The sequence below is a fragment of the Pempheris klunzingeri genome, chromosome 3 (assembly GCF_042242105.1).
Source record: "Pempheris klunzingeri isolate RE-2024b chromosome 3, fPemKlu1.hap1, whole genome shotgun sequence".
Lineage (NCBI taxonomy): Eukaryota > Metazoa > Chordata > Actinopteri > Acropomatiformes > Pempheridae > Pempheris > Pempheris klunzingeri.
In genome coordinates, this window is record NC_092014.1 from 8499216 (window position 1) to 8526777 (window position 27562).

Below are 27562 nucleotides of genomic sequence, written 5' to 3' on the forward strand. Positions count from 1 at the left end.
ACGGGACATCTTTTGCAATTCCTCCAAATCCCACATCTCTGTGTCTCTCTCTCTCTCTCTCTGTCTGTCTGTCTCTCTCTCTCTCTCTGTGTCTCTCTCTGTGTCTTTCTCTCCATTGTCTCTTTCTATGTGTGTCTCTCTTTCTCTCTGTCTTTCTCCTGTCTCTTTCTATCTCTCGACCTCCCCCCCTCCCCCCCGCATAGATTCCTGCCTGCGCGTTCTCGTCTGCTAAAATGCGCGGCAGCAGCAGCAGCAGCAGCGTCGTGCGGCTCGTCGTCCAGCACAGGACTCAGTATTTTTAGTGCCTGGTTCGTGTTGCAGCAGGGACGCTTTTTCTCCTCCAGTGCCACAGTCTGAGCGGGGAGTTGCGGAGTGTTTTAGAAAGCGAGGAGGAGGAGAAGGATAACGGGCTGACAGCGTGGGGAAAGGAGCACCACTGTATCATCACCGTCCGACACACTCCGGTCCCCTTTAAACAGCCTGTCCGGAGATGGCTACCCCCTCAGCGGGTCGAGATGGCCCACACGTCCCGTCGCGGGACGACCCGCAGCGGCCGGAGCCGAACCATCCCGAACCAGCCTGCCAGGAGGCACAGAAATGGATAGAGGTGAGTGAAATGACCGCTCAGAGGGGCTCAGGGGGCCTCCTGCCACAGCGACAGAAACGGGCCGCACTGTCACACAGTGGGACCGGCGGGGGATATAAATACATCAGCACCGGTGCGTCGTCACCTGTTGTGGGGACGATGCAGTGTCGGGTTACCCTGTGGGACAACAAAGTTTTCACACATGCGTAGCTTTTAATGAAATGTAACACCTAGACCAGCGTTGTGGGGACTTTTAATATCAACCAATTAATAAAATAAACGACAAAAATGGACGTAAATCCCGATAAAAAAAGCAGCCGTTTGTTTACCGTTAGCTTGTTTGCTACTTGCTAGCAGCAGGAACGCCCCCCTTTTCCAGGCGCGAGGGGATTCCGGTTGCCATGGTTATGAAACCGGACTAGCAGAAGATCACGTCGGATGAGATTATTATTTGCGGTTTGCTGCATCGCTTCCTGCATCATCCTGTCGGCTAAAAACGCCTCTCTCCATAAGCCCGAGCGGTGAATCATGATTCGCCCGATGAGCCGCGCTATGACCTATTTTTCCCTTTTCTTTTCATCACGGTGCTTGTGTCCGCTGTAGCCCTGCCAGCTAGCATCTCAGATCGGGGAAATAAAGGTTTGGACGTGCAACAAAATGAAGTTTCGTGTAAAAGTTTTGGCTTAAACCTCACATCACACTGTGGCTGTGGTTTCACTCCCACGATCGATTCAGCTTGTCCCACGCACAAGCCAGTGGACTACATGCTGTGTGTGGTAGAAAGAGGAGACAGATTGAATAATCTTGGATGAAAAAAACAATTTAGATAATTTAAAAAAAAAAGCTTATTGCATTGCGGTTCTTATTGGAGTAAGATGACAAACAAACCTGCAAAACAGACTTTAAATTGATCATTTAACAAATATTTCTTTACCATGGAGAGGCTGGATTTCAGTAATGTTTGATAGCCTACAAGTCATTAAAGGGCTCTGAATCAGTCCATGCAGATAAGAGTCCAGTTTGAGATTAAACATGCGTCCAACCAGCTTCAGCACAGTGGTCACAATGATCTATCTATCTATCTATCTATCTATCTATCTATCTATCTATCTATCTATCTATCCTTTCCTCCATGATTACTTTTAAATTTCAGAGGGCAGTAGATCATTCGTCTGTCAATGCCCTACATACAGTGTAAGAAAAATCAAAATTGTCAGCATTCAGAAAATATCTCGTTCTGCAGGGAGTGATGGCCTATTTAGGTGGGGTTAGGGATATTAATATGCACAGATAAGTTTCCACCAAACTTGCACGGTTTCATCCCTTCAATCTGATGATGATCAAATAGTGTCATGGCTGGATGTCTTCCACATGCTTTTCTCAGTCACAAGAAAGGACTACAAAAGATTGCACAGATGTTCAAGTTTGAAGAATTAAAGGCAGGTTACGCAACGTATTTAGAAGCAATCTGAAGAACGAGAGAGAGCCACGGTTCTCAGATTTGTGTATCACGCCTGACTGTGTTCAGTGAGCTAACCACACATCCATACCCATACAGCTAACCGGTTAGCTCAAAGCACACCCTCTGAGCCAATTTAGCAGTAAGTCTGAGCTAAATGTATTTTACTTGTGTGAGGACAATTTGCTTGTGTTTATATGAATGTGACATTTAACAAAGTTTTTCATTGGTTAGACTGAAAAGCTGAGAGAGACTGAGAGTCCATTATGTTTATCGTATGTCACCTGTATGTCTTACAGCTATAGCGGTGACATACGATGCGTGATACGTATCCTTTGGTTACAACATGAAAACATCATGGTTTGAAGGCTATAACACAAAATATGCCAAAACTCTATAAACATCAATGATTGTTTTAACATCCATTTCCGCTTATTGGGCCGCGGTGGCAACAGGTCAAGCAGGGCATTCCAGACATCCTTCTCCCAAGCAACACTTTCCAGCTCCTCTTGGGGGATCCCGAGGTGTTCCCAGGCCAAATGAGATATGTAATCCCTCCAGCAAATTCTGGGTCTGTCCCAGGGTGGAACGTGCCCAGTAAACGTTCAAAGAGAGACGGCCAGGAGATGCCCAGACCTCAACTGGCTCCTTTCAATACAAAGGAGCAGTGGCTCTACTCTGAGCCCCTTATCCTGTCTCTAAGGCTAATTTCGGCCGATTGTATCCGCGATCTCGTTCTTTTAGTCATCCCCCAGCGCTCATGACCATAGGTGGTGAGGGTTGGAACGTAGAGCGACTGGTGAATTAAGTGCTTCGCCTTCCGGCTCAGCTGCCTCTTCACCACAACGGATCGGTACAGTGCCTGCATTAATGCTGACCCTGCACCAATCCGTCTGTCCATCTCACGCTCCATTTTACCCTCACTTGTGAACAAGACCCAGAGGCACTTGAACTCCCCCACTTGTGTCAGCAACTTGCTCCCAAACCAGAGGAGGCAATCCACCGTTTTCAAGCAGAGAACCATGGCCTCAGACTTTGAGGTGCTGATTCTCATCCAGTATGCTTCACAGCTGCAAACCGCTCCAGTGCATGCTGAAGGTCACAGTCTGAAGAAGCCAACAGAATCACATCATCTGCAAAAAGCAGAGATGCAATTCTGACTTCTCTCCAAACTGGACGCTCTCCTCACCTCAGCTGTGCTAAAATTATTAAATGTATGATTTAGATCTGGAAATATCTGGTCTGGAATAAGTAAACAAGAACAGGAATCTGACCAGACATGCAAATTACATTTTTTGTACTAAAATCAAACATGCACATCTCCTCAACATATCCTGCTTTATTGGACAAATGGTTTTTTCAACACAGTATTTCACCTTAACCCACTCAGTGGTGAAATAGCTCGGTCAGTCAGTACAGCTGACATGACGCACGCCTCTTAAAGCATTTTAAAGATTTTTTAGGAACTACTGTGATCCACTTGTAGTTCTTTACACCTGATATATTGGACACATCTTGGTCAGGGTATTAATGCACCAATGGTAGCTCTGTAGCATCAGTAGTGAGCACAAACAGTGCAGTCTAGGTTAACGCTGACCTCTAAGTCTTAATCTCTCCTGCATGTGTCTTTGCTCGGCATTCTCCTCGCTTTGTCGTCTTCTTGCCTCCTAATTCTCCAGTTATTTTCAGACTAGTCAGGCTGACTCTATTTCTAGTGGTGTATTTACATGCTTTCACAGGTGGGGATGATTCAGGGTTAGCCATTCAACCCCATGCTCCATGCAGCATTCTCAGTCTGAGTGTTTGTGTGTGTGTGTTTGCTGTGCCTGTAAGAGTATGCAAAGTGTATGCGCACACACACTTGCAGATCAGCTGTGCATGATACTGCTCACACAGTCCTCGGACACGCCCTGGTTGGGTGACTTCGGTCACCATGGGAACATAACATGGACAGGCTCTCAGGTGTCACAGTTTCCAGGGGGCAGTAGAGCAGTAGGCTATTTATCACCACATGACCCGAGCAAGAAATTAGACTGGCACAGACAAGACCTTTCTATCTGTTTATAGACAAGACAAGGCTGGATTAGACTGTCTCACAGCTGATGTGCACTGTGCAGGTGCTTTAAACGTGTTGGATGTGACACTGAGCAGGTTAAAGTTATTAGAGAAACACAAGGCTAACTTTAGTGACAGCAGTTAACCTCTGCTGTCACTGACATACAGTACATAGCAAGAGTCCAGGTCTGTCACAGAGAATAAACGAAAAAATGTGTTTGACTGAAGAGTGTGTGTGTGTGTGTGTGTGCGCCAGATGTCACAGCTGTCCTCAGCAGATTAACTCCAGTGGTCTCAGACAGCCAGCTGTGTCTGAGCAAGAGAGAGAGACATAGTGTGAGAGCGGGGATTCATGGATTTTCCATGCATCAAATGCTGTATGAAAGAATGTGAAATAATGATGATCACACAGACTTGCTGCTGGCAGAGATGTCTTTCAAGCCTCAGTGAGTTTTGAAGTTTTTGTAAGGCCAGGACAGTCACAGAGAAAACCCAAACATGTTACGTTGTGTTTTTTTGTGCAGCGCAGGCTGCACACAACTTGCAAAAAGGTTTGTTATAATAATAAATGCTGCTTTATTAATAATAATAAACAAAGTTACAAAGTGCTTTCTATGATTAAAAACAGGGCATCAGGACATGTGATGAATCAAATCAGGCCTTTAAGATAAAAACAAAAATGAAAGAATAAAATATGCTATAATGGAAATAAGAACAACTAATAATAAAACCAGACGGGTATTATCGTTGAATTGTACCAAAGTACCAAATTATCCAGTGATACTGTGATAGTGCCAAATCACATATTACTGTAAATTCTTTCTTAGTATACTATTGATTTGTTTTACTGTGATGAGAAAGAATATTATGAATACATTTTAATTAATTTGCTTTTGTTCCTCATATTGAAACAGCTGAGGAGTCTGATGTCTGGTGTCGAATCACTCTGGTTAATTACTCTGATCCAGATTTAACTCCCCCTCAATCTGGATTATGAATTTATCTTTCTGCCTCTCTCTCCTCCTCTCTCAGTGTTTCTATCCATGCTATCTTTTCTGTTTGTGGCCATTAGCGTGCAGTTTGCCTGCAGCACGTGATAACATTATAACGTGGCTAACGCCACAAATTGAAACACCAGCCTCTCTCCGCAGCCTGTGCATCAACACTGGGGCTCTAACCCTCTACGGTAACGGTAAAACGTGAGAGGCACAAACTTCAGCTCAGCTTCAGCTCAGGAGATCGCCTGCCTGACTGACTCGACTTAAACCACAAATTGTGTCAGCAGCACCATGGCTCCATATTATTATCACTTTTAGTCTGGGCTTCCAAAATCCCGGTTTTAATGCACTAGAGTACACAGTGTGCTTCTGGCCTCTCGTTCTTTCCGTCTTTTTACTGTTGTTCAAATAAAAGTAAGGGGTACTTTGGCCTACTTCTGTCTCTCTGCCCCCCCCACACAGTCTCACCTCAGGGTTTAAATGGTAGCTGCTGCTGCCATTCACCCACACTGAGCAGAGCAATCCACCATGAGGAGCCAGCGAGGGAGGGTCGAATTACAGTTGCTGGCTGAAATACCCCCACGGCCTTTGGCTTGGGTTTTGTAGCAGACACGAGTTCTCACTAAACACGCATATACACCCCGACCCTCTTCTTAACATTGACGATCTTATTCCCTCTGCTTACATTTGAATGAAATATTTATACAAAACATGTACGTTCACACCAGTCGCTATCTGTAATTGCTGTATTTCAGTTTCACCATTTTATATATAACCAATCGTTAACCACCTCCACCCCCCACCAACTGTCTGTGTCCTGCATCCCACACACACTCTCTCACACACAAAATCTACCTACATAAAACGCAGTTGTCCTGGTTTCCTTCAATACAGTACTCTCCTTGGTCATTAAATAATGCATGAGCATGGTGTAAATGTTTCAAAGACCTGAAGTCCATCCTTGATAAACATGACATATGCCAGCGCACGTGTGTGTGTGTGTGTGTGTGTGTGTGTGTGTGTGTGTGTGTGTGTGTGTGTGTGTGTGTGTGTGTGTGTGTGTGTGTGTGTGTGTGTGTGTGTGTGTGAGAGAGACATGATGAAAGACACGAAAAAGAAAGAGATGCCAATGGGAAACATCTGGTCGTCACTTATATAATGAAAAACAATAGGCTATTTTCATAGCTGCAGATGCACTGTGTGAGTGTGTGTGTGTGTGTGTGTGTGTATTCCTGTCATACATATGGTGCATGTGTATCATCAAAGAAACAGATCAATTTAAAAAATCACCAGAGAGAAGGAGCAAAAACAGAGCAAAGTCCCTCATATTATTAAATATCATTGTTGTCAGTTGCTGTTTTTTGGACGGATGTATAGGAGATTATGTTGTGTACGAGCAGCAGAAACAGAGAGTGTGTGCCTGGAGTTAACAGTTTGGGTGCTAACTGTAATCTGTGCTAATCTGGATTAGAAGTCTAAACAGTCAAACCTCTCGTCTTTTCCATTCATCTTTGGCTGCTGGTTACACAACAGCTCCAGAGAGCAGTATTTGAGTGTGGGCTGGTGGAGAGGCTTCCTGATTCCCTCCTCCTCTCCTGCCTGCACAGGATAGACTGCAAACTGGAGTCCAGGTTAGAGGATTGAGGTTATCGTTACAGCTCGCTCAGGCTCAGGGACTTGCGCGTGGGCACATTTTGGGAAAATGGAATGAGGACACAGAGTAGTGTCATTGGCTTGGCATCACTTTAATTTGGTTTCTACTGAAGCAAAATGTTGGGGGAAGGGTGATCGGGGCAGCAGCAGGTTCCTCTGTCAGGGACACAGTGAGGCACAATTCAAGTGTACTTTTGCACATTTTTACAAGCACTTTTGCACATGATATTTATCAATTGATAAACAGATTAATCTGTAGATTATTTTTGTAATTCATCCACTAGTCTATACTCCAAATTACCATTTCCAAAGTGCTTGTGTAGTCAGACTAGCACTCCAAAACCCCAAAATATTTAATTTATAGTGTTATACAACAGATAGAATTAGCAAATCTTCATATTTGTGGAGCTGGAAGCAGAGAATGTTTGGAAATGTTTTGCTTAATTAATGACTTAAATGATTAATTGACTGTGACTGTAAATGATGATTTTTTTATTTATTACCGTAGCCATATATCATATTAATGTCTATTGATAGACAAAATGCTTATTTTTCATGAACCAATAAGAAGAGCAGCATGGCCAAAAGTAGATTAGTATTGCTGTCATTTTTGAGGATATTTCAGTACTTTGGCAGGAAATAGATGTCCTTTGGTGCTTAATTAGTCAAGCTTTATTTATGTGGGATTTTCATTGAGATCAAGATCTATTTTGTAGGCTGGACCTCAATTACAGCAGGATCTTGTGTGCTTAAGGGTGGGCGTCAGAGTAGTGCAGTTGCATCTGATGTAATCCCAGTGTTTATGTGCTGTACTGATTTATGATGGAGTAATAGGGCTTAAAATGTTGCCTGAATCTGTCAGGAGTGGTTTGTCTCCTCTGCATGTCGGTCTCTCTCCTTCATGCTATCTTTAATTCTCTCAGCCTGATTTTATCATCAGCTCTGTTGTATATTTCATTACTTTCTGTTAACTTCTTTAGCATCAAACGTATTGATTGATTAATTGAATAATAACCATCATATTAATCAGTAATAAAAAATTAGCTGCAGCCACAGTTCCAGTCCACTTCCCTCACATCTGTCTCTTCCTGTCCTCCTTCCTCAGGCTGTAACAGGGAAGAGTTTTGGAGACAAGGACTTCCGCAGCGGATTGGAGAACGGCATCCTGTTATGCGAGTAAGCCCGTGACATCGCTCCCACTCCGTATTTGATGTCAGAAGCAGTATAACATACACTAAACTCCTCAAAGGCTCAATAAATCTCTGCCTCTCCCCTCCTCCACGCAGGCTGCTGAGTGCAATCAAACCAGGGCTGGTCAAGAAGATCAACAGACTGCCCACCCCCATCGCTGGGCTGGTAAGACGACACTCAGCCCTGTAAACCACCCTGTTCGTCAAAGTGATAAACTCTGACTGTCAGTGATCCCCTGCTGTCTCCTCTAGGACAACCTGTCAGTCTTCCTGCGGGGCTGTGAGGAGTTGGGCCTGAGGGGCTCCCAGTTGTTTGACCCCGGGGACCTGCAAGACACTTCCATGCGAGCTAACCTCAAGTAAATAATCCTCTGTGTGTGTGTGTGTGGCTTTTTATTTCTGCTCATGTCCATTTTAATGCAGTATCACATGACATTAACACACTTCTCTCTGATCAGGGACTCTGACTGCAACCGCAAACTAAAAAATGTGAGTAATTATTGCCCTTTCTTTTGTATTTATTGCTTTATCTTTCGTGTCAGTGTGTTTAGCATTTGTGATTCTTCACCAACCCCCCGTATCAATGTCTCTCAGGTGCTGAACACAGTGTTCTGGCTGGGGAAGGCTGCTAGCGGCTGTGCCTCCTTCAGCGGCCCGACCCTCAACGTCAAGGAGTTTGAAGGGCTTCTTGCTCAAATGAAGGTGGTGAGTGAACACGGTGAAGAGGACAGAGGAGGGAGAGGGAAGGAGCGGGAGACAGACAGAAAGGGAGATAGCAGCATGGAGGAGGTGCGGGGGATGTATTAGTTAGTTTCCTGTCTTTGTTGGGCTGCAGAAGAGACTGAGCAAACACCTGGCCACTTTTCTTTTTCTTTGTTTCTTTTCCTGTTGCAGCCATGTATTTTCACTTGAGTGAGCTTCCCCGTGCATCTTTCCTACTGTGTACACTTTTCCAGTTTTTTTTTTCTGATGGCTGTTTTTGTGTGTGTCTGTGTGTTTGTAGGAGAGTGAGGAAGGAGGGGACAGTCCACAGAAGCGCAGTGTTAGAGACAGCGGCTATGACTGCTGGGACTCTGAGAGGAGTGAGTCTCTCTCTCCACCACGACACACTCGTGACAACTCCCTAGACAGGTGAGAGACATCTGTCAACACACACACATGCCCACACACCCAAATATGTGGACACACACACCAGGGATATTTCACATTGCTAATAAGAAGTTGAGTACAACTGTAGACAGTTTCTACAGTTTAGAAACTCAAATTTGCCCCATACGTCCCACAGTTTTTTACAGTGTTGAACAATAAAATGTCCTGTTTTGTTTTTGACAGTCTGGACTCTTTTGGCTCCCGCTCACAGCACAGCCCTTCTCCTGATGTGGTGAATCGAGGCAACAGTGATGGTTGGTTCTGATAAATATCTCTCAAGTAGAAAAAGTAAAACGTGTCTGAACTTAAGAGACCACTGGGATAGCTATTCCCCCATGCTTTCAGTTTTTGATTCTGTGATTTTGGACTATAGAAATAAAATTTGACTTGATCTAAGTCTCGGAAAGAAAGCAAACAAGCGCATTTCACCAAATGTTGAACTATTCCTTTAAAGCAGCAACGCAAAACCACTCATCCATAAATAGTCTGACTGCTGTTCTCTAACACGTTGGGGTTTTAACATTGGCATGTAATGGTCCGTCAGGCGGGCTGTGGACAACAGCTGAATGTCTCAGCCTCTGTGCGTGTGTGTGTGTGTGCCCCAGATGCAGCAGCTGTTGGCCTAAGTAGCAATCAGTAGAGATGTGGACCTGGGAAACACAAGCTGAAGTCAACATCCTGCTTCCATATGTCAGGCTCTGTGTGTGTGTGTGTGTGTGTGTGTGTGTGTGTGTGTGTGTGTTTGTGTTTGAGGGGAGTATCACAGGCATCCTGTTTGTGTCTTTTATGTTGACAGTATAATATGTCTGCTGGAGGGTGACAAGAAAAACACTATTTCAGAGCTGGGAATAGACTCATTCTCCACATTCCCTGAAGGTCACAGAGAAAGTATGCAGCCTTACCAAGTGATATTTATGACCCAACAAGAGAAGACGGACAGGCGACATACTTTGTCCTGTCCTGTCTGTTTGCAGAATACTTTATGCACAATAACCTTATCGACAATTTGGCAAGAGAGGGTGTGATCAATGTTTCTTCATAACTGTCCATGTGACGGTGTTGCAGTTACATCTATCCATCCATTGTCGGTACCGCTTATCCTTAAGGATAGCAGGGGGGCTGGAGGAGGGTGAGAGGAGGGGTACATCCTGGACTGGTCACCAATCAATCACAGGGCCAACACAAATAGATGGACAACCATTCACGCTCACACCTCACACATACAACAATTTAGAGTAATCAATTTACCTAACCTGCATGTCTTTGGACTGTGGGAGGAAGCTGGAGTACCCAGAGAAAACCTATGCAAGCACGGGGAGAACATGCAAACTCAACACACATAAAGGCTCCAGGTTCAAACTGCAAACCAGCTGGCAAGCAGGTTCGAACCTGGAACCTTCTTGCTGTGACACAACAGTGCTAACCACCACACCACCATGCTGCCCTGCTGCAGTTACATTAAGATACAAGCAAACACGTGTCATGTCCCACTTCATGAACATGTTACTTACTTACTAAGTTGACAAATTGGCAATTGCGTAGGAGATGTGAGCACAAGCCTTGAGACTTATAAAGCATTTGTAGAAGTTATTATGTAAGGACCAATTAAAGATAGTTCCTGACATACTTTCTAACCTTCCTCACTCTTTTATACTCTTTGGTTCTGTGGCCCCCAGGGCGAGGCAGCGACTCGGAGGCTGATGCCCCCAGCAGGAGACCAGATGTGCGGAAAGATGACATGTTGGCCAGACGGACTGCCAGCAGTGAATCGAGGAGCTCCATTCCCTTTAACCAGTTTCTTCCCAACCGAACCAACGCCAGTTCTTACATCCCGACTCCACGGCGAAAACCACATACAGAGGAGGGGGAGCAGAGGAGGTAATGACCAACACAACAGTGCAATAAAAAATGTTTATGCAAATTATGTATTTTACACACAAGTGCTGCAGTGGAACATCCAACCACTGACCCGAAGGAAAAAGGTAAATCACATAAGACACACAAACTCCCTCATTCTTAATCTTTCCCTGCCATTACACACCGTTCCCCAGTCACACTCAAGCCACTCCAGAGCAGGGCAAAAGAACTGGACCGCACCACAAAACCCCCAAGACTGTCACTTGGGCACCTGAGAACAATGGGGAAAAACAGGAAGAGGAGACCCAGGAGGTGTTGGAGCAGAGGAGGCTGCAGAAGTTGGAGAAGGCAGGGATTAAAGTTCTTCCTGCTGCCGTTCGCTACAGCAGGTCAGGGAGGAGGGCATGACAGCTGCTGCTGCTGCTGTGGTTTGACAGTTGTGGTCGTGTTCACTAACGGATCGTCATGATGGTAACTGTGTTTGTGTTTTTTGTAGATGGTGCTACATTCAAACTGGTGCTGTGGTTTGACTTTTGGTTTCTGGTAGCTGCTTGGTTGCAGTAATCTGGCGTATTAATGATGGATTTTGTGTGTTGGCACAAGTCTGACTAACGTCTTGCTCCTTTATTGTGTTTTATATCTGGGAGAGGTTGATTTGAATCATGCCAGTTTCAGTGGAAAGGAACTGCTACCTGGTTGACGTCTAGAAAACCTTATTTTTTTTTATGCCCATAGTGATGCATTTGCCTTTATGATTAACCATGTCTGCAACATGCAACATGTCTGTGTGCATGTCAGATCTGAACTTGGCATGTCACTATCTGTGCTCACAAGATGCAACAATGGATGTTTAATCCTCTCTGAACTGACCTTGCCACGCCAATCTAATCTCCAAAAACCAGCCCTCCCACAATGGAGGAACAGGACGTGAGGTCACCGTCCCCGAACATCATCCTTCGCCGTGATAATGAGTTTTTGAGCTCTCAGAAATCTGCGTGGGACTCATCCTCTGATGGGGAAGAGGAGGCAGAGGTGCGAAAAGTCCCAGATGTTCGCAGAGACGACCTTGCATCCAGACGAGCTCATCGCGGCCCTGTTGCTCCCAAGGTGCATCAGTTTGTCCCTTCACCTGTTTGTAGCAACAAAGACCGAGAGCGCTGGGAAGGCATTAGGCGAGCCTCTCAGCAAACACTGCAGGAGAAGGAGATCAGGTTAGCCAGTGTATGTTTGTGAGTGAAGCCATTTTTCTCCCATTTTCTTAAACTCACTGCTAAATTTTCTCTCACATTTTCCTACTTCTTTCTTTCACTTGTGGTTTGACGTGTGTGTGCTCCACTTTGATGTGAAATGTGTGCCGTGTGATGCCGTTGTACTGGCTGGACAGTGATAAGGAAGCAGTCCCTGACATCATTACACGCAGAGACAACCCCTTCCTAAACTCCGCCCCTCGCCACGAGGAAGAGGAGGATGAGGAGGAACAGGGAGAGATTAAGGCGACGCCTAATAAGCAGAAGGATGACCTGGCTCAGAGGCGGGCTCAGTTTAGGCACCTCCCTCACAAGGACGGAGCAGTGAGCTTTGTTTCTGCCGCCATGAGCCAGGCAGATATGCAGAAGTGGGAGAGACTCAGGATGACTGAACCCAGGTGCCCGACACACACTCTCAAATCACAAGCACTTAAAATGCTGCTGTACGTCAAGTGTGTGTTTGTTAATGACTGTGCAGTATGTATGTGTGTGTGTGCCTCTAGTCTTAAGCAGATCATTTCAGGCTGAAGAGGTTCATTAATCTGCAGAGACTTTCATATGAAGTTACGACGCAATTGGTGTTTACTTGATATTTTTAAACCCTAACAAACAGTGACTTGAATACATGGGGTGACTTATTTATTCAGTTTTAATCCTCTCTAAATCACTGCAAAATACACATTATTTGAAAGCGCAATGTGCCATGATTCTAACTGTGTCGTCTGTTTTAAAATCCCGATATCATTGCACCAACAGTTGCTTATTTTGTTACAGAAGCCCGGACAGGACAGAACAGTAAAGTTTAAAAATGCATCTTACATTTTTATTTTGCTTATTTTGATACTGAGTTGATTTGATGCCACTTTATTTGTCTGACTTTACTTTACTTATCTCACTGTTTCACATGAATAACAAAATACAATACAAACACTAGACAGCAAACAATAATGCAAATATTTACTACATCAGACAGTGTGAATGCATTTTTAATTTGTTATAGTATCATGTAGACTAATACAAACTCGTCAACTAGCCTCCAAGAAGTTTTGGTCGGTCAAAATGTCTGCCACATAACCCCAAATAAGACGGCACAGTATTGTTGACCGATTTATGTACGGGTCAAACAAACAAGGTATTAATTAGCTTCAGAGGTGCTGGTTGGCAGAGTCAAGCTAACTGTTTCCCCCTGTTTCCAGTCTTTCTGCTAAGCTAAGCTAACTGGCTCCTGGCTATGGCTTCATATTTACTGTAGGTGATATTGATCGTCTCATCTAAGACTTGGCATGAGGGCAAATAAGTACTTGTAAAAAACAGTCATTGGTTCTAGCTTCTTTATGTGAGAGTTTGCTGCTTCTTTCCATTTTATATCATAATGAATAGAGTATCTTCAGGTTTTTGACTGTTGGTCAGACAAAACAGTTAGTTTGAAGACGTCTCCTTGGAATCTGGGAAATCAAAATGGGGTTTTCCCATTGTTCTCTGACATTTTATAGAATAAATGATTAACTGAATAATTATGAAGGGGTTGATTCGTATTGTGAATGGTAATTTGCTGCAGCCTTCAAAGTACGTAAAGTTGAGAGAGAGATTACAGGTTCCATGAAAACCGTTTTTCTGTTAGAAAAAACCCAGAAGATACCTCCATCATGTGCAGCTCTGTTCTGTATTAAGTCTCTTGTATTCTTTTGTAAGTGGCTACATAGCTCCTTAGATTTAGCTTCCATTCTCTTTTTTTATCTGTCGCTCCCCATGTCTTCATCTGCTTGTTTATTCTTCTCACAATTGTGCACTTCAGTCCTCTTCAGTCTTCTTTGACAGGCATTGAGGCAGAGTAGGGAACTGGCCGGTGTCTGTGTGACCTAAAGAGAGGCGACTGTTGGCTGTGAGCGCTGCTTCGGCTTTGTTTTTTCTCTCTGTGTGCTGATGTCATTAGATAGGATAAAGAGTTTTTTGTGTTCCCAGAGGAACAGCAGTTACCAGGAAAGTTTGGCTACCTAGAGTAGAGAAAAAGCTTGGTGTGTGTGTGTGAATGTACATGTGTGTTGAAGGGATTTAAGTACACAACCCCATGCTTTGTCCTCTTCTGTCCATCCACACTTCCTGTCTGATTCATCATTTCCACCTCATCCTTCCTTTGTCTTCACAGTCCAATCCTCTGTGTCTAGTTGCTCATGATTCCTTTTCCACCCTCTTTTTTCTTTTCCCCCTGCTCTCTTGCTGGCTGTGTGTGTGTGTGTGTTTGTGTGTGTGTGTGTGTGTGTGTGTGTGTGTGTGTGTGTGTGTGTGTGTGCGCCTGTCTTCATTTGTGAGATTGTATCTGCAGTGAGGCTAGCCCGGCCCCTGTGTGTCAGGCTTGTCTGGCGAAAAATTATGGAAGTCCTTTCAGCGGATCAGCAAAGGCTGGACGAGGTCACAGCAAAGTTGTGACCTTTGGGGGTGTGACTGAGATCGAGCAGCCAATAGACACAGTCACGTCAAGTGAAGGGGAGGAGACAGAGTTACTAAGACGACTCCTTTCCAAGGCAACTGTAGCCATGCCTACCATTGGCCTGGGCTCCCAGCTTTCAGAGCGGGAACGCAGGTATGGACGGGGCCAAATACAAGACAACTAAGGCTACAGTGGCTTTAATCCAGTCTCTTGCATTAGTGTGGACTGTATTGAGGAATTTTTCTATTCCACTGCTCATTAAATGATTTATTTTGATTGCTTGTCTATGCGAGTTTGGAAAATTCTTCACATTTCAGGCCTATTTGAATGAGTAAATCAGGTAGTTGGGATGCACCTTTCTGCATTGTACTAATTAGCTTGTAGGTTTAATAGGAAACAAAGATGCACACACATGCACTCAGACATGCATGTACACGCTGCTGTGACAACTAGACCTTGATAAATCAGCCAGCCTGATATTGGCTCATTGCAGACATATCAGTTCTGGCATATTTGTCGGCTGAGTTTTTGAACAGTGTCTCCATTATGTAGTTGAAGAGAGAGCACTAGCAAGCTGGCAACCAATTTTTGGCTATTCTTGTCAAAAGTGTTGATGTTATGTTTTAACATAAAAATAATGTATTGTAATCAGTAAATACAGAATTTCTGTATTTATGTATCTCTTTACTTGTGACAAATTTTCCATAAAATCAATTCCACTTAATAGATGAAGGTTATCACATGACTCCAATGGTCAGAGTGTTTCGTGTGGCTCAAAATGTCATCACAGGTCTTTTTTGTAGATTTGCATTAGCTTTGCATGTTTTTTCTAACTCCTGTTGCTATGACATTTTGTTTAAAATGGTCCCCTCTTTACGAACTGAATTCTGTGCTCTCAGTTTCCCACTTTTCTGCATGTTCTTGCCTGGATTTTAAGACTATAGCTGCAGGTTTGGGTGTAAATAATCCATCGTCGTTACTGCTATGTGATGCTCTCACAGTCAGGTAGATGGAGCTGACCACAATCAAACTGCCCCTCCCTCTGCTACCCTCCCACCCTGGACCCCTGAAACTGCTCCTACTCCTGCTGAGCTGGATGCTCGACTGGCTCAGTACGAACAGAGAGCAGAGGAAGAGGATGAGGAGGAAGAGGAGAGGATCCCAAATGTTCAGAAAGATGACATGATGGCGAGGAGGACAGGAGTTTTCCATAAACAAAGCACTGCCACAGCGACTTACAACCGCTTCCTACCTCTGCCCGCTTCCAAACGCTGCACACAAGGGGAGGTCACCACTGATGCTGCTCCGTGGAACAAAAGGGAAGTGCAGGCGGACAGGAGCCAGAAACTCAACGCCAGGTGGGCTGAGATTTGTGTGGAACCGTCTAACAGTGTGAGGAGGCACTAACAAGCTTGGTGTGGTTTGAATCCTCCAGCTTGGTGTTTAGTTATTTCAATTATAGGAGTTTCTCTCATAGAGTGGAGCAACAGCAGCCCAGAGTTCCCATGGAAACACCACAACCACACCCTGACACAAGTGTGATCAAAGCAACGTCTCACAACGAACGTGACTCTGAGGATGAGGATGAGTATGGTGAAAGTGAGCCTATACCTGACCTGGAGAAGGATGATATGATGGCTCGACGGACCGGGTCTTTCCAGAAACAGAGTGCCGCCAGAACAAATCAGATGAACCAGTTTCTGCCAGTACCTGGATCCGTTAAATACAACACCGCCCCTGTGTCTCCGATGAAGCCGCTACACAGCAGACCTAAATTCACAGAGAAGATGGCTAGTGAAAGGTATTTAATGTGTTTGAATGAGGTGATTGTGGTGTCTACTGCAAATAACAAAGCACATTTTACTAGCACAGTAATAATTATGTTTACAAGTTATAGAGCCTGCAGTACTAACATTGATAACTCTCAGACGATGATTTATCGTTGATCCTGACTTGACTGTGGTGTTGTTTTGTCTCCTTGCCAGCATGTTTGAGCGCCTGCAGCTGGATTCCTGATGTGGTTTCATTTGTATTGTTTGTATATGAAAGGACTGGTCGACTTTGTTGTTGTGGCTGGATTTTTGGAGCTCTGATTCTCATATGGTTGCGGAAGTGTACGCTTTGTTTGGACTCATCTGGCTTTTAACTGGTTTAATCTTGGCTTTGTTTGGCATGACTTTAGTTAGTTGTTGTACGGAGCGGCCTTTGTGTTGACTGTAAATCACTGCTGAATCACATAAGGACAAAAAAAGCTGCTGCTCTCCTCTAATATTTGAAATTCTTGTTTGTCTATAATTGCAGAAAGAAAGCTAAAAGTAACTTTGTAATATTTTGATATTATAGTTTTGGGAAAAGAAGTATGTAATTTGTTACTCATTATGGGACAAATGAAATTTAAATTCAAACCCAAGTTAATATTCACAAGAGATTGATTTATCTCTTTATTCTTCACGTTTGCTCAAAGACAAATTCTACATTTTTTGATGTTCAGTTGATGTGCAGAGTATTGAATAAAAAATACCAAATTACAAAGCTCTTTCCAAAAAAATTAATAGGAAATTATGGACCCACAAAAAAAAGTGTCTCCAAATACATATGTTTTGGGTTACCTTCAGTGGTATCCAGCTGGACATATTTTTAGGTTTTATTTCCCAGATATTGATAATAGTCCATTAATTGATTTATTGATCAGAAGAAAATTATTGTCAACAGTTTTGATAATTGCTTAATAAGGGTTATTTAACAGTAAAGTATTGTCCTCACATACAGAAGAGGGACTTGCATTAAAAGAAAAATGGCCCCTTATGCGTCAACAATCCACACAACCTGCGTCTGTAGTTTTAATAGGGATGATATCTTCAGTTAAAGGGAGTTCCACTGAAAACCAATCACAGTGAGATCAAACAAAATTGTATTCACCTCTGTTTTATTGGGGTGGAGGCCAAATCACAGATACCTTGCTGATCATTTAGAACCTCAGTAAATGAAACCAAAAGCATGACTAGATTACAAATAAATTTAAGCATTATACTTTTTGTAATTTGGCTGATCTAACTTTTTAAGCCTCTTCTGGCCAGTCCTCACACTGCTGGTACTCAGAAGTGCATCAAAAGTTTCAGTAACAGTGAGCAGATCAGCTGAAGTCTTCTGTCATGTGTGATGCAGTTTTGATTTACCCGTTGAGCTGTATTTCCTGGTAATCTTGACCTTGTCACTGGACTTTAGCAGCATCGTTACCGTGGCAGCAGAACCTCAGGCCCCGCCCCCCAAAGCCCCAACCCTTCCTAAGCGTGCAGATCTGAGGGGGAGCAAGGAGGAGGATGGAAAGCACGAGGGAGACATGACAGTCCCTAACACCTCTGTCACAGATGTGTCTGAGCCTCTCTCCCCTCCACCGAGTCCAGCTGCTGCCCAGACTTGTAAAGTGGAGGCAGAGCTGGAGAAGCAGAGCGTGGGGGGAAGAGTTGAGGAAGAGAGAAAGAGGGATGTGAATAAGGAACCAAAGAAGAAACCCTTCTGGCTGGACGATGATCTACCTCCGATGATGTGAGATGCCCGCCGAACTCTTCTTTTCATGTGTCTTCATCCCTCCCCTTCACAGATTTAACTCTGCCACATTCATCAGTCCTCATTTATTTCACTTCAGAGCTTTGAATGGAAGTCAACGACTCAAACGAATTTTGTAATGGTGGCAAGTTTTAAGAACAAGTGTCTTCTTGGGACGACAAGTGTGTCATTAATGCATAACACCCTGCTGCCTATTCATTCCTTCACCAGTTCTTTCCTTTCATTCACTTTACTCTGTTATTGTTTTAGGATGAGCCGACGAGTTGCTTTTATGTCTGAGGACACTGAGTAAGTCTTTCGACGTGAACCTGGATGAGCTTCTGCATGATAGTAAAAGATACACACAGTGCACGTTAGACTTCAACTTTACTGTTAAACATATATTAATATATGACACACTAACACTTTGCCCATTGCCGTGTGCAGTGTCACATCATTATTAACATCCAGCTTTTTAATGTCATCTTTTATTTTTAAGTTTTACTCTTAACGTATTTCTGTTTTGCACTTCTATTGGTTTAAAAATAATGAATCTATATATTACACATGCTAATATAAACTACTCAACTAACACCCCATTATTAAGTTGAATGAATGTCTTAATAAGTCAGTTATGTTTGCTCAGTTGGTTGTGTAATTACTTTTTGATTATTTTATAGAAACAGTAGCATAGTGTTGTTACTTTGTAGAGGTGTGGGACAACGCATACACAACCAATACAAATCCACACAGAAATGAACAGTGAGAATGATAATGTGATATTTATTATTTGTTATTGGTTGTGTATTAGTATGTCTTGCTTTGTGTTCATATCTTTTAAAATACTTTGTGATTGCTGACAGATCATCTTTGTTTATGTCATCTTTTCATTTTGAAAAGCTGGCATTTTTCCCCTCCCTGTTCCTTTTAGATCGTGGAAAGTGTACTGTTTTTAGAATACAGTGTATATGTTGGACATTTTGTGTTGAAAATATTCACTGAAGTGACAGAAAGTAAACAATGAATGAATTAATGAAATGTTTGCAGTTTTCCAGAATCAAATTGGACAAAGTGAATATATCTGGTGAATTGATTTAGTAATTAATACACTTAATACTATACTGTCTTTTTCCTCTTTAGGAGTGTGAGCATGAGTGACATGCTTAACGAGGAAGAGGTGGGACACTTACCATCACTGAGCCAATCGCGATATGAGCGCATGCATGAACAGTACAACAACTTCCTGGAAGATGAGGACCACTGGCAAGACGTAAGAGATGTATGACATTTAAAATAAAGTACGATAGATAAAAGGGAAAATATTACACACACTAGCTTGTTTAAATGACACCTGTGAACCTGTGACAGGACTTGGCTCGGTGGAAGAATCGCCGTCGCAGCGCCTCACAGGAACTGATCAAGAAAGAGGAAGAGAGGAAGAGGATGGAGAAAAGGATGAAGGATGAGGGAAGTGACAGCAACAAGAGGAAAAGCATCAAGACCTACAAAGAGATCGTGGAGGAGAAGTAAGGATGATGTTTAGGCCCTTTGTAGTGTTGTGCATGGACTTCAACATGAGAAAACTTTACCCAGGTCGAGTTTGGTCTCCTATGTACAATAAAATAACTCGGAACGTCAAAAACCCTCCTTGACACCAAACGCTTTGTGTCTCTCTGTTTCTTTTTCTTGTCTAGGGAGCGCAGAGAGGCAGAGTTGTGTGAAGCCTACAGGAATGCAGCGACTCCAGAGGAGGCCGCCATGGTTTTACAGCGTTACGCTCTTCGCTTTACCATCAGCGACGCGACACTGGACAGCCTTAAACTGCCCAGATCCACTACAAAACCCACACAGGACCCAAGTCAGGAGGACAACGAGCACAACGCAACATTGTCTATTAGTGACACTGAAACATCAGAACCTCTGCACAAACCAGAGCCAGCTGTAACAGACCAGAGGAACGCAGAACCTGAAGAGATAGAGATGGTTAAAACTGCTCATCAAGAGACGCCTGCGTCTGTCCCCTCCAGCTGCCTAGCACCTGGCAGCCCGCTCACCTCAGTCACAAAGTCAGAAAATGTGCCACCTCAGTCTCTACAACTTAATGAATCCCAATTCAAACCCTCAGAGCCTCCAACTGCACAACTGCACATTACCGGAGAATCACAGCCTCAAACCAAGCACACTCCCCCTCTGATTGCACAAGTGCAGCCTCACACCACACAGCCCGTACAAACACTCCCCTCCCCTTCATCTGTGTCCCCCAGACCCGTCCCCTTGCTGGCAGCCAAGCCCTACTGCCAGCCCCGGAGCACACAGCCTGGACACAAACCTGTCAAGGTGAGGGCTCCATATCAGTCAGCATCATCTGATACTTCATTGTTCCACCTCAAGGCCTGACCTCATGCTTAAATTAAAAGACACGTTAGTTGTATTTAGGACATTTGAAGGTTTTTAGTTCTCTGCATGCAGTTTGAAGGTGTGTTGAATAATATTTCCATCTCAGTCAATTATCAACTTCTAAAAAGCAGAAATACAGTAAATTAAATGGGAGAATTTAGTATTTATTCGTAAAGATATTTGTTAAGAGGAATTTAAAAATGGGGGGAAGTACAATAACAAAATCAAAGTGGTTGGAAAAGATGTATTTCGAGAGGAGCTTTCAACATTTACATAGCTATAACTATATCTTAAACTGTATGCAGACACATTGAAATGGCATCCCGTTTACATGTATGTGACTCTCACTAGTAACATTTGCAAACCAAACTAACTTCTCTGCTTTTGTGTCACACTCAGATGGATGGGTTGGTGCGAGTGAACGGAGAGGCGATGGAGGATTTACCTGTGTCTGCTCCACCTAACCCTGCACAGCCCTCGTCGCAGGAGATCAACAACGTTTCCTCTGATCAGACAGAGAAAGATGTTCCCTCTGAGCAGACTGCACCCAATCAGGAGACAGTGGAGCAGACGCCACCTCCACAGAAAGAAAAGTCAACCGCGTCTTCAGGCTCCGCCATCAGCTCACTGATTGGAGGTCGAAACTGTACCATCACGACAACTATTGTGACGGAGCTGACGCAGACTGTTGTGGAGCCTCTTCACCCAGATACCCAAAGCAAAGCACAGGTAATATTATATGTGACATGTTTAAGGATCGTGCCATATGTTTCAAAATAATGCATTACTGCTGACCATTTTCAAAAATATCTGATTTTTGTATTAGATGGTGTTTTTGGAGTGAATATATATTTTCTAACAGTTCAGATGGCCATAAGTTTTAGTTCTTTTCAATTCACAATGAAAATCAACTTGCAGAAATGTCATACAGTTTTGTTGTCTGCATCTTTTGTCAGAGATGTGTTATCACTGCTTGGAAATACAGGTGAAAGTGTGAATTGTTTTCATGAATTTTCCAGCCTGTAACATTTAAGTGTTTATGGAAAGTCTTTACACCAGAGACGTGAGAGTTGGCTGTCGATTCTCACCATTCAGGAGCTGTGTTAGTGGAAAATGAAAGCCAGGGGACAAACTGAAAGCAAACATGGGTGCTGTTTAAAAAGGAGGACATTGTGAATTTAATGATGTCTTGCATTTAAAAGTTGCAGTTCAGCAACTGATACTGGTCTTGGAAGCACTTGAGGAGTTTCTTCTCCCCAGATATCATTGAACACAATCAGAGGAGCGAGAGAAGACAATCAAATACACTTTAATGTGCCCATGGAGAAATCTGTCTCAGATTCGTACTGCAGTCCCTTTGTTTAAAACATCAAAGTAAAGAACAAAAGAAAGAAAGTTTGGATGTGGTTCAGTCTTCACTGGGGACCTTTATATTGAGGGTAGAAACATGCCAACAGACCTGAAACACTCCTCATTTGCCCACTGTGATGGATGACCTATGTAAAGCAGGTTTTGAGTCTGCTCTGCTTAATTTTAATATCGCATTTACATGAAGTGAAGCCAGTGGCTACCTGAAGGAAAAAACACAGTAAAAAAAACAAAAATGCTGAGATACGTATGCTTTGGTCTCGAAACTGGACAGAAATCATGTGCGTAGATGTGATTTGCGCTAGATTAGCTACAACATTCAAACACACCAGCATGGTCCAATAATTGCCAATAAATACACATTTGTTAATATTAATGTTTGACTTTCAGGTCAACGGTACTTTGGTGTTATCTGGTAAACCAGAGGAGGAAAAAAGCTCTCAGCCAACAAACAGCATGCAAGAATATTCTCCCACTGTCACAGGTAAGATTATATTATAAAGAAGTATATTTTACAGCATAATCTCTGCTGCAGATATTTCGTGTCATCCTTTTATCAGATGTTAATTTGATGTGTGTCTGTTTCTCTGCCACAGAGGGACTTGAGGAGAGCAACGTGACTGTGAGTATCTCCGGGCTGCTCCAGCTTGTGTTCTCTGTTTCTCCTTCAGTCTTAAATTTGACCCTGTCCTGACCCCCGTCTCCAGTGGTCACTGTAGTCGATGTAGTCAGACTTGTCCTCTCACCTTTCCTCTCTTTCTGTCCTTTTGGTCTGTATACATGTGTGTGGTTGTTGGTCGGGTCTGGGTAGATTGAGACCCCCATGTTGAACTTGGCTAAACGTGTTAATCACTGGGTTTGGGACCCCAATGAGGAGCGTAAACGCGTGGAAAGGTGGCAACAGGAGCAGGAGCGCCTCCTACAGGTACACTGGTGGAATAGTGTGTACTTTATGTGCATGGATCCATGAGTGTTTACCAAAAAACAGAAGGCACAGGATGTACTGGATGTATGTATATTTATATATATGTATATGTGTGTGTGTGTGTGTGTGTACATGTGTATAAGTGTATGTCGTGTGGTTTTGCATAAAGTATTTAACGTGTGGTGTTCCTCTGCAGGAGCAATATGAGAGAGAACAGGAGAAGCTGAAGAAGGAGTGGGAGAAAGCACAGCTAGAGGTGCAGGAGGAGGAGAGAAAACACAATGAAGAGGTGCGATCACAGACGGACAAACTCATGAAACAAAAGCATCACTTGCCAGTTTTGTATCTGCTACGTTTCGTGTCTTTATATGTGTGTATTTGTTCCAGGAGAGAAGGATTCTCGAGGAGACTATAGCACCCCTAAATCCCACCGGCTTGTTAGACCAGAGGATGGACCAGACAAGCACGACTTCATCAGCTCCAGAGAACAGCAACACAGAGCAGGGAAACATCCCTCTGCAGCAAAACGGCCAAAGAGTCTCCACAGGGAATGAGGATCAGCATGCATCCAAGCTGCATTTTTTCCAGGGTAACATGCGTACAGAAATACACAGATGCAGAGGGCATGCACAGCTCACTCAACCTCAGTTCACTAATGTATTCTCCAAAATGTCTGTTATAAAAGTTTATTTTATGATGTATTTTAGTTGATTCTGCATGTGATGGTGAACCTTCAAAGAAACCAGAACTGTGGAAGACGGCTTCTCTGGACCGCAACGTTCAGCTAAACCAGGCACATGCTGTCAAAAGGTGTGTGTGTGTCTCCTATAAGCTACTGGTCATACCAGGCGGAGTGAGGCTGTAGGAGAAACTTACATAACCTCACTGTAATATTCATTCATTGATAATGATAAGTGTTATAATTACCTCAACTCATAGTGACATTTATTATTATAGTCTTTTTAGCTATTATACTACAAAATGTTATTTATTATGTACGCTGCTGGACCTGGGTACCAAATTTCATTCCTTCATGTTTTTAACATGTTTGAATGACAATAAACTAACTGAACTGAACATGATCATTTCCTAATTCATCACAAATTCATGATACAGCTGACATTAATGAATGCATCAAATTATTGATATTATGTGGTAGGCATTAGATATGCTTTACTTATGCATGTGTTATGCATCTTTATTATAAAATGTTAATCATGATTTCTTATTGAAGCAAATGCCAGGATTTTAATGGAGAACAAGTGTCAGGAAGTGCTGCATGAATGTGTTTTATGTCCACATGGTCACCATTTGAGCATTTGAGTAAATGCCAAAACGTGTCGCAAACATGTTACAGATGTTTTTGTTTTTTGATTGTTGAGCATGTATTTGATTTGATTTTTATTTTATTTATTTTAAATTTTTTTACCCCAGGTCTGAATCGCATGATGCTGTAACAAGCAAACAGCAGTCTTCTCCTTCACCACCTCAGCCTCCGTCACCTAGCAGGTAATGATGATCGAACTTAGGCCGCACTATTTAATGGAGTGACAATGCTTTAATGTGGGAAAGTCGAGCTTGTATGTTAATGACTCGTCTGCTGTCTGTGTGTGTGTGTAGGTGCGTTAGTGGGAAGAGACTATGTTCTGGTTGTTCTCAACCACTGGGAAAAGGAGCTGCCATGATCATCGACACACTGGGACTGTTTTTCCACATACAGTGTTTCAAGGTACGGTGTTACTTTAGTACATACATGCACATTAATTAAGAACCTTTGCACTTTGTTTCATCTTACACAGAAGCAGCATTTGGCTTCTGTATAAGATTTACAAAGTTTACTAACGCATATATACTCCATCACAACTGTCTCCAAGTTAGTGTGCAAATGTAAAAAAAGAAATACAAAAAGGTAAAAAAAAAAAAGATTGTTTATAAGACATAATATTATATGCAGAAACATAAATTTTTAACTATATTTGCCATCCTCAGTGCTCAGTGTGCAATGGGCAGCTGGGTGACGCCACTGCAGGGACTGACGTACGGATTCGTAATGGACTGCTGAGCTGTCATGAGTGCTATATCGCATCTCGGGGTGAGAACACATGCACACATTAATCCTCAACATAACACATCTAACCTGACCCCATTCTCTAATCTAAACCTGTTTCTAAAGTTAAAGCTAATTATTCAAACTGCACTAACCTTAAACCAGACCCCTCATAAAATGAGGATAGATGATTAGTGTTATTAAACAACCTTATTATAAGTCGTGAGAGCAGAGTGCAACACATTTCCATGTGTGTGTATGCAGGCAGAGGTCAGCCCACCACGCTATGATGATGCAATATGAAAAGGAACCCTCAGTGTCAACGCCAGTGATTGGACGGAGAACCATTCTAGAACCTGGAGTGACATTCTGGAATACTCCGAGAGAGTCTTGGAATCTTGTCGGAGCTTTGGAATCATCGTTTATTGTTTTTTTTTTTCCCTGAAATGCACAAACTGCTTTATGGATGTTACTGAGGGTGAAACTGGACTGACTTGTGGACCGAGTGACAAAACATCACGCGCACAAACAGTGCGGCGTGTGTGCTTCCCAACTGTACACATGTATACACTTCCTTTAATATGTGTAGCATGGATGTAATCAAGGAATCAGTGTTTTAAGCCTTTGCACATCAACACTTAGCACAGTCAAGACACTAAAACAAGGATCTGCTCTGTCACAAGCTTAACATGTTGCTCTAAAAGCTGAACACGTCTGTCCTCCACACGTCAGTCTCAAAATCTTGACTCATTAACTCCTGCTTCTGCACTGATCATGTGACTCCACTCTCTGAGTGTGACATAAAGTGGTTTGACTTGGATAACCTGAAGTAGCTTGACCATTATAATGCCTTACTCGTCGTCATCATACCTTCTCATTCATTTTGGGTTTTGTGTTTACACTTTTGCATGAAGGAAGAACATATATAAGTTATTGTGAGTATTGCTCAGATGGAGTAGTGTGAGTTTGATGTTATCTTCTCAACAGCTGAACTTTAACTTTTCCTCTCGTATGTTGTACATCATCATGATATTTTTGAACGTTTTTGGGCATCTGGCTAACTTACACAGGCTTTTTCTTTATGATTAATTTTACAGGAATGAGAAAGCATGTTATTGTGTTATTGTGTTCTTATACTTGTTCTTTGGATTTTTAAATATTTTCCCTTTAAGATGTTTTAGCCATTGTTTATTTTCTCATACACTGACTGCATCCAAATCAGTGCCTTAGGTAATGAATGCGAGGGCTAGTGTATGTGCAGGAGTATTTCACACTCACATGGACCTCAGGGTCTCAGCACGTTGTGTGTGTGTGTCTGTCTGTGTGTGTGCGTGTATAAAATCATGCATGTATAGGTATGTATGCAATGTGTGATTTGACTTGAAGCACAGTTCCATACCAGCAAAAGAAAAAACATTTTAAATGGATCAGCCTCTCCCCATCACCTGCTGTTCTCTTCCAGTTTCCCTCCCATGAGCTAAACCAATGACACAAAGTGATTTGCTGCTTCCCTGTTAATTATTCCTCCATTTTATGACAGTTCACGGTGTCCTACAATCTCTCCTCGTCTGCCTCTATCACAAGTGTTGCCTCCCCGGAGTCTGAGCTGAATGTCTCTCCCTTCTGTGTGTCATTGCCTCTATGTGGACACCTGACAGCGACTTCATCGCTTAGAGGAATAGAGCGCTCTGTTCATTGTCTTTTATAGCAAGTGTATGTTTATCAATAAAATATTTTGAATGGGATGCTGTCTGTCTTTCTCCTTGAGTTAAAAGACATTTAAAATTTGCAGGTAAAGTAATGAAACCACCTTGACTGTATAGAAAAATGTCCTGACATAGATAAACATATAAATAATGGTGAAAAAGGATTTTAACAGTAACGAGTAATAACATGGTTTGGAAATACTCTGTTACATGTCCTGCATTCAAAATATCACTTGTACTTGAAAGTACCAAAAGCAGAAGTACCTATTTTGCAGCAGAATGGATCCTGTCATTGCTACTCATTACTGTGTAAACAACATTTTAATGTGAGTAATTGAGAGTTATTTAACTGTAACTACTATATAGCAAATATTAGGGGGTTTAATTCATTCAGCGGTACATTATAAATTGATCATGTTTCGTATGTAAAGTGTTTTTTAATGTTCAAAGTAACTAGTAACAACAAATGCAATGGAATAAAAAGTGTAATTACCTCTGAAATGTAGTGGAGCATAAATATTAATAGTAGTAAACAAAAATAAACGACCAGTAGTAAATAGTAAAACATACTTACAACATACAGAATTGTACTGTAGGTCTTTTTTACTGTGGTCAGATTAGCTCATTTTCCAGATGATTACAGTTTGCAGATTGTCCTCCCAAAAATCTGTGTAAAGCACAAAGTATGTTTGTTTTAATGTAGTTGTTTAAATGCATATTGATTAACAAAAAATAACAATATTTAGATCTGTGGGTGTGTTTTTTCTGGATCCCCTACAAACATACAAACCATGTCCAGGTTAACCTGGTGGGGACAAGGATTAATGAACTGCTGGTTCCCCAGACTCTGCGTACAATATTTACATTTTTTTTCTGTGCCATAATACCTCCTGACTCCTTGTTAGCTGTGTAGTGTTATTAAACCATAGTCTGATACATAAGCATGCACAG

The 27562-nt window shown here is 42.7% G+C and overlaps 1 protein-coding gene across 1 annotated transcript; it reads left to right on the forward strand.

Annotated features, from left to right (window-relative positions):
- Positions 1–352: 352 nt before the first annotated feature.
- LOC139199184 (LIM and calponin homology domains-containing protein 1-like) lies at positions 353–26643 on the forward strand. The gene is made up of 31 exons (XM_070828211.1): positions 353–607; positions 7857–7927; positions 8038–8107; positions 8194–8300; positions 8400–8430; positions 8536–8659; positions 8961–9072; positions 9274–9344; positions 10767–10968; positions 11142–11336; positions 11850–12158; positions 12332–12592; positions 14518–14775; positions 15624–15980; positions 16100–16423; positions 17848–18168; positions 18439–18477; positions 19309–19438; positions 19537–19694; positions 19863–20505; positions 20965–21294; positions 22324–22417; positions 22530–22555; positions 22745–22858; positions 23055–23147; positions 23246–23447; positions 23566–23668; positions 24293–24367; positions 24479–24587; positions 24848–24950; positions 25170–26643. Exons 1-31 carry the CDS (start codon positions 491–493, stop codon positions 25193–25195), a joined length of 5175 nt encoding a protein of 1724 aa, XP_070684312.1. The 5' UTR covers positions 353–490; the 3' UTR covers positions 25196–26643.
- Positions 26644–27562: the final 919 nt, after the last annotated feature.